We start from the raw sequence: 12151 nt of genomic DNA, 5'->3' as shown, positions 1-12151 counted from the left end.
TATCTGTAGTTGTTATCTATAATTTTACTCCTGAATTTTTCGAATAACATTTTATTTGAACTAAACTCAATTTCTCATATTTGTTTTTACATAAAATACACGGAATCTTCTAATCAACAATATAATGCATTTTTACAATATTTATCATTTTTATATTTCGGCTAATTCTAGACAACATAGTGAATTTTTTAAATAAATAGAATCATACCAAAATTAGAACAATGATTGAAAAAAAAAGAGAAGTGTGATAAAGTTGATAGGGTAGAAGAAACCTAAAATTTGGAAAGCCTAATTTGAACTATTTAATTACATAAAGTTGACACAATAGAAGAAAAATTGTGATAACGTACCTCATTTTGTGAGAAAAGAGAAATCTGGTATTGATGATGAAGGTTGCTCATATTTGATTGATTTTTCCCAGATTGCCAATTGAATATGGAAAAAATCTATTAACAAAGAGAACTTCTGTAAAATCAAAGATTAAATATATTTCCTCAAACTCAAATCGAAATCGTAAACTTGAATATAATTACACTCACAAAAAACGATTGGGTCTTGACTCTTGAATGAAATTCGGCATCTTGAATGATTCTTCAAGGAGAAAATACATGAGAGGCCAGTAAGATGATTTTTTGTTGCGAATGGTAGGTTTTGAGTGGATTTTGTGGGAAATAAGTTTTGGAAGAGAACGTGATAAAAGCAGTTGTAGGAATAAATAGAATTTTATTTCGAGTGATAACTGATTGAGACAAATATATAATTAAAAAAATTGACACACCAAACGTACCAAATATATTTTTATACGGTGCTCAGCTTTTATTAGATAGTAAAAGATTCTCTTAAAATAATGAATATCTATCATTTAATTATATAGGGGTAATATAATTTTTTTTTTTTTTGGAAAAAAAAAAACCAAAGTCCAAATAATGTGTAGTTATTCTTATGCGTATGTTTGGGCCTAATTATTATAACAGTGTCCACTCTGAAGCCTGGCTCATTTTGTTAGGCCCACGCCCACTCGGTAGTTTTGGGGGGTAGTTGGAGCCTGGAGGTCAGCAATCTCTTCGCCATTGTTGTTTTTCCCACACGACAAAACCCTAGAGATTGCGAGAATTGGGAATTCTAAACCATTTCTAGAAATTGAAAATGGGAGCTAGTCGGAAGTTACAGGGAGAGATCGATCGCGTTCTGAAGAAGGTTCAGGAGGGTGTCGATGTATTTGATAGCATTTGGAACAAGGTTGCTTTCTCGTGTTTTTCTCGTGATAAGGCTTTTCAGTTTTTGGATTATATTAACTTTGGACTTCTTCAGGTTTATGACACCGATAATGCAAATCAAAAAGAAAAATTTGAGGCTGACTTGAAGAAAGAGATAAAGAAACTGCAGCGATACAGAGATCAGATCAAGACTTGGATACAATCAAGCGAGATAAAGGATAAGAAGGTAAAGCTGCTGTTTTTAAAGCTAGATTTTATCAACTTCTACTTCTTGCAATTCGTCTGGTTTTCCGTGACTCCAATCAGTGGAAACTTTTTATTTTTTTGACTTGGTGTTTAAACAAGTCACTAATCGATTCAAACAATGTGCTTCTCATACCTCGGTACTATGTGCATATTCATGCTTCTGCGCTTGTACTTACATAATTTTACTCTTTTCTCACTACTTTTGTTCCATGTTTCTTATCTTTTTTGTTTTAATAGCGAAGTAATTCAACCACGTTGTATCTTCACTTATTTTCAGTGATTTAGCTGGGTTAACCATTTCGGCAGCTTGGTTATCGCCTGTTTCCAACTCTGACCAAGGTTTTGCTCTTTATAACTGTTGACGTAGGTTAGTGCCTCTTATGAGCAGGCTCTAGTGGACGCTCGCAAGCTTATTGAGCGTGAGATGGAACGATTTAAAATTTGTGAGAAAGAAACTAAGACAAAAGCATTTTCCAAAGAAGGATTGGGCCAACAACCCAAAACGGTAGGTTGTGTTGCTTTGGAAGTCCCCTGATTCTTTTTTTCCTTTATTCTGAAGTAAAATACAACCAAAGATGAAATCCTCCGTTTGAAATGATATGATCAGTCTAATGATTTCAAATAGACATGTGATGCGTTTAGCGAAACATTGCTACCTTGGATGATGGTGCGGATCTACCACTTTGATGTAATATGAAAAAGCAATAATCTAATGGTGTGGTTTTGGTGAAGTTGGGCAAGCTTTCTGATTGTACGGCTCGTCTGTTGTAATCAATATAAAATGCAAGTCCTGCTCATTTATTTTGACTTTTTTAGTTTCTTGGCCTTTCTGTTTTGCTGTAGGATCCGAAAGAAAAGGCTAAATCAGAGACCAGGGATTGGTTGAATAATGTGGTATGCTCTTGAAGTTTTCTTGTGTTTCCTTAACCCCATAATCCAGAGGTTTGGGGGGTTAGCATGTAGAATGATCTCTCTTGATGCTACCTATTATTTTATGTCTATTATTGTGATATGTATCTTCTTTATTATTAACTTTCTTTGCTATCAAATTTGTTTAAAAAGTGAGGCTGAAGTATGGGAAGCTAATAGTAGTATCTGCTCTTTCATTCAATTTATGGAATTCTCTCTCTCTCTCTCTCTCTCTCTCTCTCTCTCTCTCTCTCTCTCTCTCTCTCTCTGATGAGTATGATTTTATGGTTATCGTTGTATTGCTGTCATTTTTTGGTGCAACTACTTATGGATGTCGTCTGACGTGCGATTATTCATATTTGGTGTTATGGAATCTGGAATTATGTCTGAGAAGTGAAACTCTAGGTGTCCATATCTCTGCAATTTCATAGGAGTTGACAGTTAGTGGCATGAATCATTAGTGTGCATACATTTGGAACTTTATGAACGTTTATTCAGATATTGAAACGGGTGGATTTTTTTTTTAATAACAGCTTGTTTTCGATAGTTTATGACTTTTAGGTAGTTTGCGTGACTTTAGGTAAGTTATTAATAGTTTATGAATCTTCGTGAGAATGTATGTGTTTGCTAGGTTAGTGAGCTGGAAAGTCAAATAGATAGCTTTGAAGCGGAAATGGAGGGGCTTTCTGTTAAGAAAGGGAAGGCAAGGCCTCCCAGACTGGTATGTCATTGTCATTGAGGAAAGGCTCCTCATTATGCAGCATATTCTATTTGCCTTACTACGTTTGATTTTAAATTTCTTAGACACATCTAGAGACATCCATTTCTCGGCATAAGGCTCATATTATGAAGTTAGAATTGATTTTAAGGCTATTGGACAACGATGAATTGAGTCCAGAACAAGTCAATGATGTGAAGGATTTCTTGGATGACTATGTGGAAAGAAATCAGGTATTCTAATCTAAAACAAGTTGTCATTTTCTCCTTTCAACCTTTTTTGTTTAATCATCCATGATGTTGACCATGTTTTTCCCTTAAAGTTGGCTTCTTGCGGGGATTTATTTGTTTCTTAACTTTCAAAATGGTATTATGTTCGAACATCTCATGTGGTTATCATTCTGGACATTTGGTGCATTTACTTAGTGAGATGAGATTACATGTGGATAAATCGTACTAACACTATTAAAATGATTTTGAAGGATGTTGAATACTAATGGATAAGCATAACATGTTTACTTTGAGTTATTAATTTTAGGATTGAAATAATGATTGAGGAACGAATTACATTTTTACTCTCCACCTATGATAAATAATCTTATGTTTAATTTTGATTCATATAACTTGGATTGGATTTTTGTTTATTGTAAATTATTATTGATTCATATATAAATCATTTTCAGTTATCAAAATTATTGGGTATAAAATTATGTATTTTTTAAAATAGATAAAATTGATAAACTGAGTTATATAAAATAGAAAAAAAAGCCTTCTTCCCAATCATAGAAACTAAAGCCAAATCAAGCAAAATAAAAGGAAAGGAAAAGAGGAAATATATAAAATTTTGCTTGTCTATCTCACAGAAGCCAAAGACCAGAGGGAATATCATTTCTGCAGCGGTAAATGGCGCCATAAAATAGGAGAAATTGGGAGGGAAACAAAAAATTAAAGGAGGGTAGATTAAGATTTATGTGGATTTTTTTCCACCTATATTGTTCAAGATATTTTATACCTTCTGTAATTAAGGATGAGAAATCTCATGAAATCTGGGTTGAATGACAGACCTTGAGATTTGAGGATAATTGATTTTTTTGGTAAGTAAACAATAGATGAGATTGAATTAACAAGCTCATCTATGATTATCAAGCCAAGTAAACAACGCATCCTATGTAGATTAAATGGTGGTGTGATTGATTTAATATTCTTCATTTCGGAATATGATTGGCAGGAGGACTTTGATGAATTTAGTGATGTTGATGAACTTTACAATTCGTTGCCTTTGGACAAGGTGGAATCTCTTGAAGATCTAGTGACAGTTGGTCCTTCTAGTCTTGTGAAGGTTATATGATTTCTTCTCCGGTCGCCTATCTTTTATTTTCTGTATGCCATTTGGTGTTTTAGTTTCTCAATAATCATTTTGCTAATAGGCAATTTAGTGCCCCATTCCAAATAAGTTTTCATGAATACTGCAGACCCACCCCCGTCCTCACCAGTCACTGTCTCTATATTCTATACACGACAATATAAATTATATCACAATCAAACAGGAGTTAATGTCTGTATCACTAACCTTTCTTTTCCTTCTCTCTGATAAGAGTGTGAAACATTATTCTGTCATGTTATCATGTTTTCTATTATTTTCAGGGTGTCAATGTCTCCAGTACGGTTTTAAGTTTGAAATCTTCTTTGGCTGCAACACCCTCTCCAGCTCTGGTATGTATGATTTGAATTTTCTCTAACTGTGCCCACCTCTCTCAGCATTCTTATGGGGTCTAATTGAGGAATGTAGTTTTGATTAACACTTATGTTAAACTACTGGTGACAAAACAATTTGGCTATAGTTACTAACTTATTTAACAACTGCTTGTGCAGTATCATTCAGAGTTTTATAAGGAAACTTGCCAGGTTTTAGCCTTTCGACCATGTTTCCTGACTGAATGGTTTAGGTTCTTTAATATTAGAATTGAGTTGTATGTATATATATATATATATATACCAATGTTCAGTTTTAGTTTCTCAAACCAGTCTCCTTTCCCCAAAACAAAATAGTCTACTATCAAATCTTTTTGTTCTCTCTCATTTTCCCAAAAGTCAATTTTTTCAGTTTCTACACTCCAACATCACTATTACGTTTAAACCAACTTTTTACTACCACCAAAAATATTCTACCGTTCTATCATGTTTTAAAATGTTAAAATTCCTCACTCAAATCCTCGTCAGTACAAGTATCGATTTAAATATTGTTTTAATATTCATGAAACTATGATTTTGCGTAATTGGTAAAAATTGCCTTTTAATCTCCTAAACTCATCTCTTCAAGAAAAATATCACATAATCTGAAGAGCTGTGAATCAAAATAATCCCATTCCCCCAAATACATGAACATAAGGTATTTTACATGAATTAATTGATGGCATTACTAAGGTTATACAATGCTCTTGGAATAATATTTTTCACTCGAATCATTTGCTATTTCCTGTCCATTGACGATATTCCTTTTTAAATTTGAGGCTACTATGCAGTCTTAGGAAAACTTCTACTCTCTCAGACATTTGGAAATGATTTCGATTCAAAATGTGAGAACGGCATGTTGAAGTCTTCAAAGAGAGATTTTGTAAATGCAAGTACTATTAATCAATTATCATTTAATAGATAAAAATGGGACATGTTGCAGTTTTTTTTTTTTTTTTTTTTCCTTTTGTGAATTACATAATTAATTGCTAATATTTGTCTGTATTATTTACCATGAGTCTATTTGAACTTAAACTTTAATTTTATGGCTGATTGCGTTTGTGCTTTCACTTCATTTATTGAGTGCAGTATTCATTTAATCACACGAATTTATTAACTTATCTCTTCCTTCTCGTTTTGGTTGTTTTTTAAGTTGTTTTTTTCTCAGCAAAAAGGTACTATTCCGTGCTTTTCTTTTTCTTTTTTTTTTTTAAAACCTAAAATCAGAGGTAATGTCACTCTTTGGCAAGACATATTTTCTAAACATTATGGGCAAGACATATTTTCGAAACATTATGAGAAACGACATACATATGTTGATTCCTGAATTTTATTTTATCTTTTTTGTTTTGTTTTGTTTTTAATTTCTGAACTTTTAATTTTGAAGTCCTTGCTTGTTTTTCCCTCCAAATTGTTTTTGATTGTTGGCAACATCTTTGATATGTCTTATAATCGGATGCCACCATAACCAGGCAACATTATCTTCCATGCAACAGGTTGCTTCCGCTTCAGACCAAGTGGAAGAAACAGCTTCTCAAGAAAGTAATTCAGATGCAATTGCAAGAACCCCGCCTCCTAAGAGTGGTAATCTTGGTTCTTCTGCACCACAAACACCAGCAGCAAGCCATGCTACTCTTGGTATTGAGATATTCGACTGTAACTTTATGATTAACAGTTCATCTCCTTTTCTTTTTTCCTGAGTTTCGTTTTGTGCTTTTGACATTGTAGGTGTAGCTGCTACTGCTTGTTTATTGACTGTGTCAAGTGCCACCAAAGAGGAGGATATCAGTAACTTCTCTGGTGGCAAATCATCACCTGGTCTTACCGAAACTGGAACAAGGCCTATCAGTAGAGGTGGTCTTCCTAGTCAATCATCTTCGACAATTGCTCTTAGTGCTGGCAGTACAATTTCTAATATTGGAGCCCTTGGTGCCATGCCGCTGGTTTCAGAAATCGGGAAATTAAATATTTTGGTATCTGATGACCGATCAGCAAGTACCGGAACACAGTCTATCACATCTCCTCTAAGTAATAGAGTAATCTTGCCACAAGCTTCCAAGGCAAGTGATGTACTTGGCGCAAGCGATGCAGGAAATGCTGGTGATTCTGCAGTAATGGGTAGTAGAGTTTTCACCTCAACTGTGGTTCCTGGTATGCAATGGAGGCCTGGAAGTTCCTTTCAAAACCAAAATGAAACGGTAGGTAACAGTGCTCTGTTCATATCGCTGGTAATCCTCACGGGTTTTTTAGCTTTACTCCTCAACACTCACTTCTTAATAGGCGCTTTCGTCCTTTGGGTTAAAAAATGTAGAATAGTCGCATTTTCTTGGTTATGTTCCATTTGTGACTTTAAAGTTCGATTTTTGCTGGTCTGAGACATCATGAACTTAACATCAAATCTTGGAGCCATGAAATGACCACAATAGTGATAAGAACAAGGGGAAAATGTGATGCTAGAGGAAGGAAGAATGTGAATCTAAGAGGTTGATAAACTTGGTAAAGTGTGGTGCAAAAAGAAAATTTGCCAAAAGAAAAATGGAAAGCATTGAAGTGATATTGCTGAATAATAATGTAAGGTTCTTACACGGTTTGCAAATTTGTCTTCGAACATGCATGTTCTAGTTGCTAATCCTATTTCATCAATTACCTGACCTCGTAAACCAAAGTCCCAGGGGGTTGTATTTGGTCTGACATCAATTCAGCAAGGAGATTGGTTTGGATCTTGAACTTGTTTACTTTCTAAATTCAAAACATATAAATCCAATGTGTTCCTTAATCTATTAACTTCCCCATTACCATCCACCATCCACTCTCTAATCTTTACACACTGTTTGAAATCATGGAATTAAACAGGATTTGGTGGGATTTGAAATTGAAAGTACATTTTCAGTGTTTGGCGAGATGAGAATTCAAAATGGGATTGATATTTGATGGTATTTCATGGGATTTCATTTAACTAAGTTAAATCCTAACAAAATTGGTCGGATTTCATGAGATTTCGTGGGATTTGAATTTATAAAACAGTAAAATTATTTTTAATAATAATTATAAAACAGTTAATAATAATTTTATATGCTTGTAAATTTTAAGTTTTCTTCATAATTTTTTTTTTTTACAAAATATCATTTATCCAAATTTTATACTATCAAATTCCAAAATATATTTTAACCCTTTGCCAAACACCAAAATGGAATTCCAATTTCATGTATTTAAAATCCAGTTCCAATTCAAATCCAAATCCAATCCAAATTCTATTTTTTAGACATTTAAACACACTGTTACCACTTCAGTGCACGTTCTTGGTTTCTTCTTTAAATGACATTATTTTGGATTGATTTCTTTTGAATGCAACTTAAATGCAACCCATGTACTTTTCTCTTACCTTATGTACACTAGCAACTCGTGTGAAACAGACACGCACACACCACACCACACCGCACCACCACCTTTTCGTTTCTTTCTCTCTCTCTCTCTCTCTCTCTCTCTCTCTCTCCCCTCACATTCAATTACATGGCGAAATACCTCACTTCGAAATAATGTTCTTTTTAATCTTCAGGGGCAGTTTCGTGGACGAACTGAGATTGCTCCTGATCAAAGGGAAAAGTTTCTACAAAGGTTTCAGCAGGTACAGCAGCAGGGCCAGACTAACATTCTTGGTATGACCTCTCTTACTGGAGGGAAACAATACTCTGGACAGCAGCAAAATCTGCTCTTGACGCAGGTGCCATTCCCTTCATAATTGGTGGTTTGACTTGTCTTTTTCACTTGCTAGTACCTAGTCATCACACACTGTTCCTGTGCATAAGTTTCTTTGGAGACAACGTATTGAGAATCTTTAATCCGTTTGTCATTTTCCGGTTGGAACACAAACATCATTTATAGAATTAACCACATTGGCTAATCGGCTATAGTGTTCCTCTTCAAAATGTGGATTGCGACCCATGGTATTGTCTTTTTATTTAATTATATTTAGGTCTAATAGATACTCCTTATTGATGAAAGTTGCCATTATGGTGTGATATCTGATTTTTTGGAATACGGCGGTTCAGTGCATTTGCTGGTCTCTTTGGTTGGAAAGAAATAAGAGGGATTTTGAAGATCAAGAAGACTCGATTGAAGGGTGTTGGGAAAAGATTAAGCATTGCGATCTTTGTTGGCTTCAGGCCATTACGGAATTTAAATCTTTCTCGACGTCTGACGTGTATAGGGACTGGATAATTATTTTGAGATGTTAGCTTGAGTTACTATTTTTGGGTCGTTTCTGTTGTGTTGACCTCTGGTCTCCCTTGTAATTATCCTTTTATTTTTTAATTATTAATTTGATGTTCCTATGAAAAAAGAATTATGTGATATCTTGTTGAAGTCTTACATAGCGTCGATGGATACTTGTTGGTATCTTAGAACTTCTTTTGTTTCTATACTTGTTTCATAAATGGATACGTTTTTGCCTGTTTTTAATCTCTCTCTCAGTTTAATGCTCAAAGCTCATCTCTCTCGCCTCAACTGGGATTGGGAATTGGAGTCCAAGGTTCCGTACTCAATGGTGTGGCATCATCTGCTTCACAGCAGCCTCCGAGCACAATCCACCAATCAGTTAATCAGCAGACCATGATATCCACAGCATCTAGGGAGGCTGGTAATATATCACATCCTCTTTTCCAACCAGAAGATAACTATTTTGGTATCTTCTACTCTTTGGTGTACTAAACTTCGGTTAACAGTAAGTTACGGAATTCCTTTACATGTGGCATTGTGGTTGCATCCAATGATCCAAATCTATTGTAGAAATGAACGAAATTAGTTGTAAGTGTGTGTGTGTGTGTGTATCTATTTAATAGCTAGTTGATACGATGAAATTGCTTGCTTGTCCATATTATACGTGGTTGTTTGATTTATGTAATTTTTTGTTCAGCCTCAGTGCGTATTACCCAAGGATAGACCAGGAATAAAAAAAAAAAACTCCTATCCAGTTTTCATTTTGTTATTTTGCTATTTTCGTGGTATAAAAATGTCTATACCTGTAGAAAGGTAAGAAATACAGTACTATGGTGGAAGAATGTTAGCTTACTGGATGCATTTCTGGTGTCAACCTATTATTTATTGTCAACAGAGTCTGGATCACAGAAGAAAATTACGCGTCTAATATTTAAATTACGACAGTTCAATAATCAGTGTTTTAGGTCATCCGTGAATATTTTGAATAGATTGTATCACTATAATAATTGATAAATTATTTTACGCATGCAGAAAGTGGTCTTACAAAAACTGAGGAGTTACAGCAGCAACAGCTCATAACTGAAGATTCATCTGCGGATTCTGCTACTAATGCTGGACTTGGAAAGAGTCTTGTGCAAGAGGATGAAATGAAGGCTTCCCACACCCTGGATACCTCAGTATGTGCAATCCTTTGTTTGGGTTTAAATTTGTGGTGGTGTTGGATATGTGTTTAATAGTGTGGATATTTATGCCTTTTCCCTCCCACATTTGAGAAGATAAAATACGTCAGTTAGATCAAGTTATATATAAATTATGATTTTCTAAGTTATTTCCAGAACTCGTTTCATTGTGGCAATGTTTTTCTTTGTATTTTATACACAGTAAATTATCTGATAATCTATTTATTTAATAGTTCATTTACTTTATGCCCCTGTCAAATTGTTTACAAGCAGGCTGCTGTCTCCCTTCCTGAACCTTCCCAGGTGACGAGGGATATTGATCTATCTCCAGGGCAGCCGTTGCAACCCAGTGCATCTACCGGTAGTCTTGGTGTGATTGGTCGAAGAAGTGTATCTGATCTTGGTGCCATTGGTGATAATATAACTTCATCAACTGCAAATTCTGGAGGAACGCATGATCAATTATATAATTTGCAGATGCTCGAGGGTGCTTTCCATAGGCTTCCTCAACCCAAAGATTCTGAACGTGCAAAGAGCTATACTCCAGTATGCAACCGTCTCATACTAGACGTTGATGTTTGACCCGATATTTTGTTCACTTTCCCATTCTTCATTGTATTACGTGCAGAAACATCCTTCTGTTACCCCGCCCAGCTATCCTCAAGTTCAAGCACCAATTGTTAATAATCCTGCCTTCTGGGAACGGCTTGGTTCTGATACTTATGGCACTGATACTCTCTTTTTTTCATTTTACTACCAACAGGTTAATTGAAAATCTTGTCTCTTTGGGAATTCCTGAATGTTGTCGTGATTAAGTGCTCTTGTGTTGTTCTTTATTTAACCTTTTTCTGCAGAATACTTACCAACAATATTTGGCGGCCAAAGAATTGAAAAAACAATCTTGGAGATACCACAGAAAATATAACACGTGGTTCCAACGACATGAAGAGCCAAAAGTTGCCACAGATGATTTTGAACAGGGGACATATGTGTACTTTGATTTCCATATAGCCAATGACGAACAGCACGGATGGTTGGTTATTCCTCTTTTTTTAGTTTGATTAAAAGCTTTAGTTGTTGACGAGGATAAAAGTCAATCTCTGGCTTAGCATATTCATCTTTGAATTTATAACTGTTTTTACATGATTGCAAAATTTGACCTGTCTCTGATTTGGTTGACTCTTGCATTCTTGGACTCAAATCAGGTGTCAGAGAATAAAGACGGATTTCTCTTTTGAGTACAATTATCTTGAAGATGAACTAAACTAAACATCTACCGTCATGGCCATTCACCAGGTTTACTTCTGGTTTCTTTTATCTAGATTAAGTAGTTTAGTGTTTAAATGTTCTGTTCTATGTCTATGCCAAACTTTACGCCATTTCAACTTTCAAACTCAGGTCTAACTGCAACTTCACTTTGCTTTGGGACATGTTACAATGACCATATTTTGAGCTGATCCACCTTAGTCTACTGTATATATAGGTTCGGATAGGCTATTTGCTGTTGAATTCTTTCAGAAAACACTAATCTTTTTGGCCGAGTGAGTGCTTGTTGTTTGCCTGGGTGAGTTTTTGTCTCGGTGGTGTTTGCGATTGACAATGTATTCTTTTTTGGTTCTGGTTATCATGCATTTTAGAAATTAGATTAGATTTCTTTATCACGATTGTTATGTCAATCAAACTATTAAAACCGAATATTGATTAATTGAAATCTTCATTTGTTATCAGGGATTAGTTTATGAAGTTAAAATTTCTTGCTTTTTCGGTGAAATCACGTCGATGACCCATCATTATATGAAGTCTGGGTCGTATTTAACATCTCATTCAACTATCCTGAATTATAATGGTGAAGTGATTTAACATCAAACTTTACAATCAAGGAAAATTTGAAAGCAAAAGAATATGACATGTCGTATGCATCAAACCTTTTAACAA

At 34.8% G+C, this 12151-nt stretch overlaps 1 protein-coding gene across 4 annotated transcripts; it reads left to right on the top strand.

Moving 5' to 3' along the window:
• The first annotated feature begins 1022 nt into the window (after positions 1-1022).
• LOC140887321 (uncharacterized) lies at positions 1023-11874 on the top strand. Of its 4 annotated transcripts, XM_073294504.1 has the most exons (19): positions 1023-1239; positions 1312-1443; positions 1831-1968; positions 2307-2357; positions 3004-3093; positions 3177-3323; positions 4318-4428; positions 4734-4802; positions 6317-6458; positions 6549-6674; positions 6771-7018; positions 8377-8541; positions 9291-9456; positions 10068-10213; positions 10490-10762; positions 10845-10979; positions 11071-11249; positions 11422-11512; positions 11615-11874. In XM_073294504.1, exons 1-18 carry the CDS (start codon positions 1147-1149, stop codon positions 11483-11485), a joined length of 2475 nt encoding a protein of 824 aa, XP_073150605.1. In that variant the 5' UTR covers positions 1023-1146; the 3' UTR covers positions 11486-11512; positions 11615-11874. The 4 variants fall into 4 exon arrangements, with proteins under 4 accessions (XP_073150605.1, XP_073150604.1, XP_073150603.1 ...); XM_073294503.1 differs by having other exon boundaries at positions 1852-1968; positions 6549-7018; XM_073294502.1 differs by having other exon boundaries at positions 6549-7018.
• Positions 11875-12151: the final 277 nt, after the last annotated feature.

The sequence above is a fragment of the Henckelia pumila genome, chromosome 3 (genome assembly GCF_033568475.1).
Source record: "Henckelia pumila isolate YLH828 chromosome 3, ASM3356847v2, whole genome shotgun sequence".
NCBI classification, from domain to species: Eukaryota; Viridiplantae; Streptophyta; class Magnoliopsida; order Lamiales; family Gesneriaceae; genus Henckelia; species Henckelia pumila.
Note: the sequence above shows the minus strand (reverse complement) of the source record. Positions and strands in the feature narration are given on the sequence as shown.

What these genes read in the sequence shown, in the direction of transcription:
- LOC140887321 (XM_073294502.1), top strand. Translation starts at nt 1,147, where the DNA reads ATGGGAGCTAGTCGGAAGTTACAGGGAGAGATCGATCGCGTTCTGAAG. An exon ending in CAACACCCTCTCCAGCTCTG is followed by an intron (nt 4,803 to 6,316) that starts GTATGTATGATT and finishes TCCATGCAACAG; the next exon opens with GTTGCTTCCGCTTCAGACCA. An exon ending in TTTCATTTTACTACCAACAG is followed by an intron (nt 10,980 to 11,070) that starts GTTAATTGAAAA and finishes CTTTTTCTGCAG; the next exon opens with AATACTTACCAACAATATTT.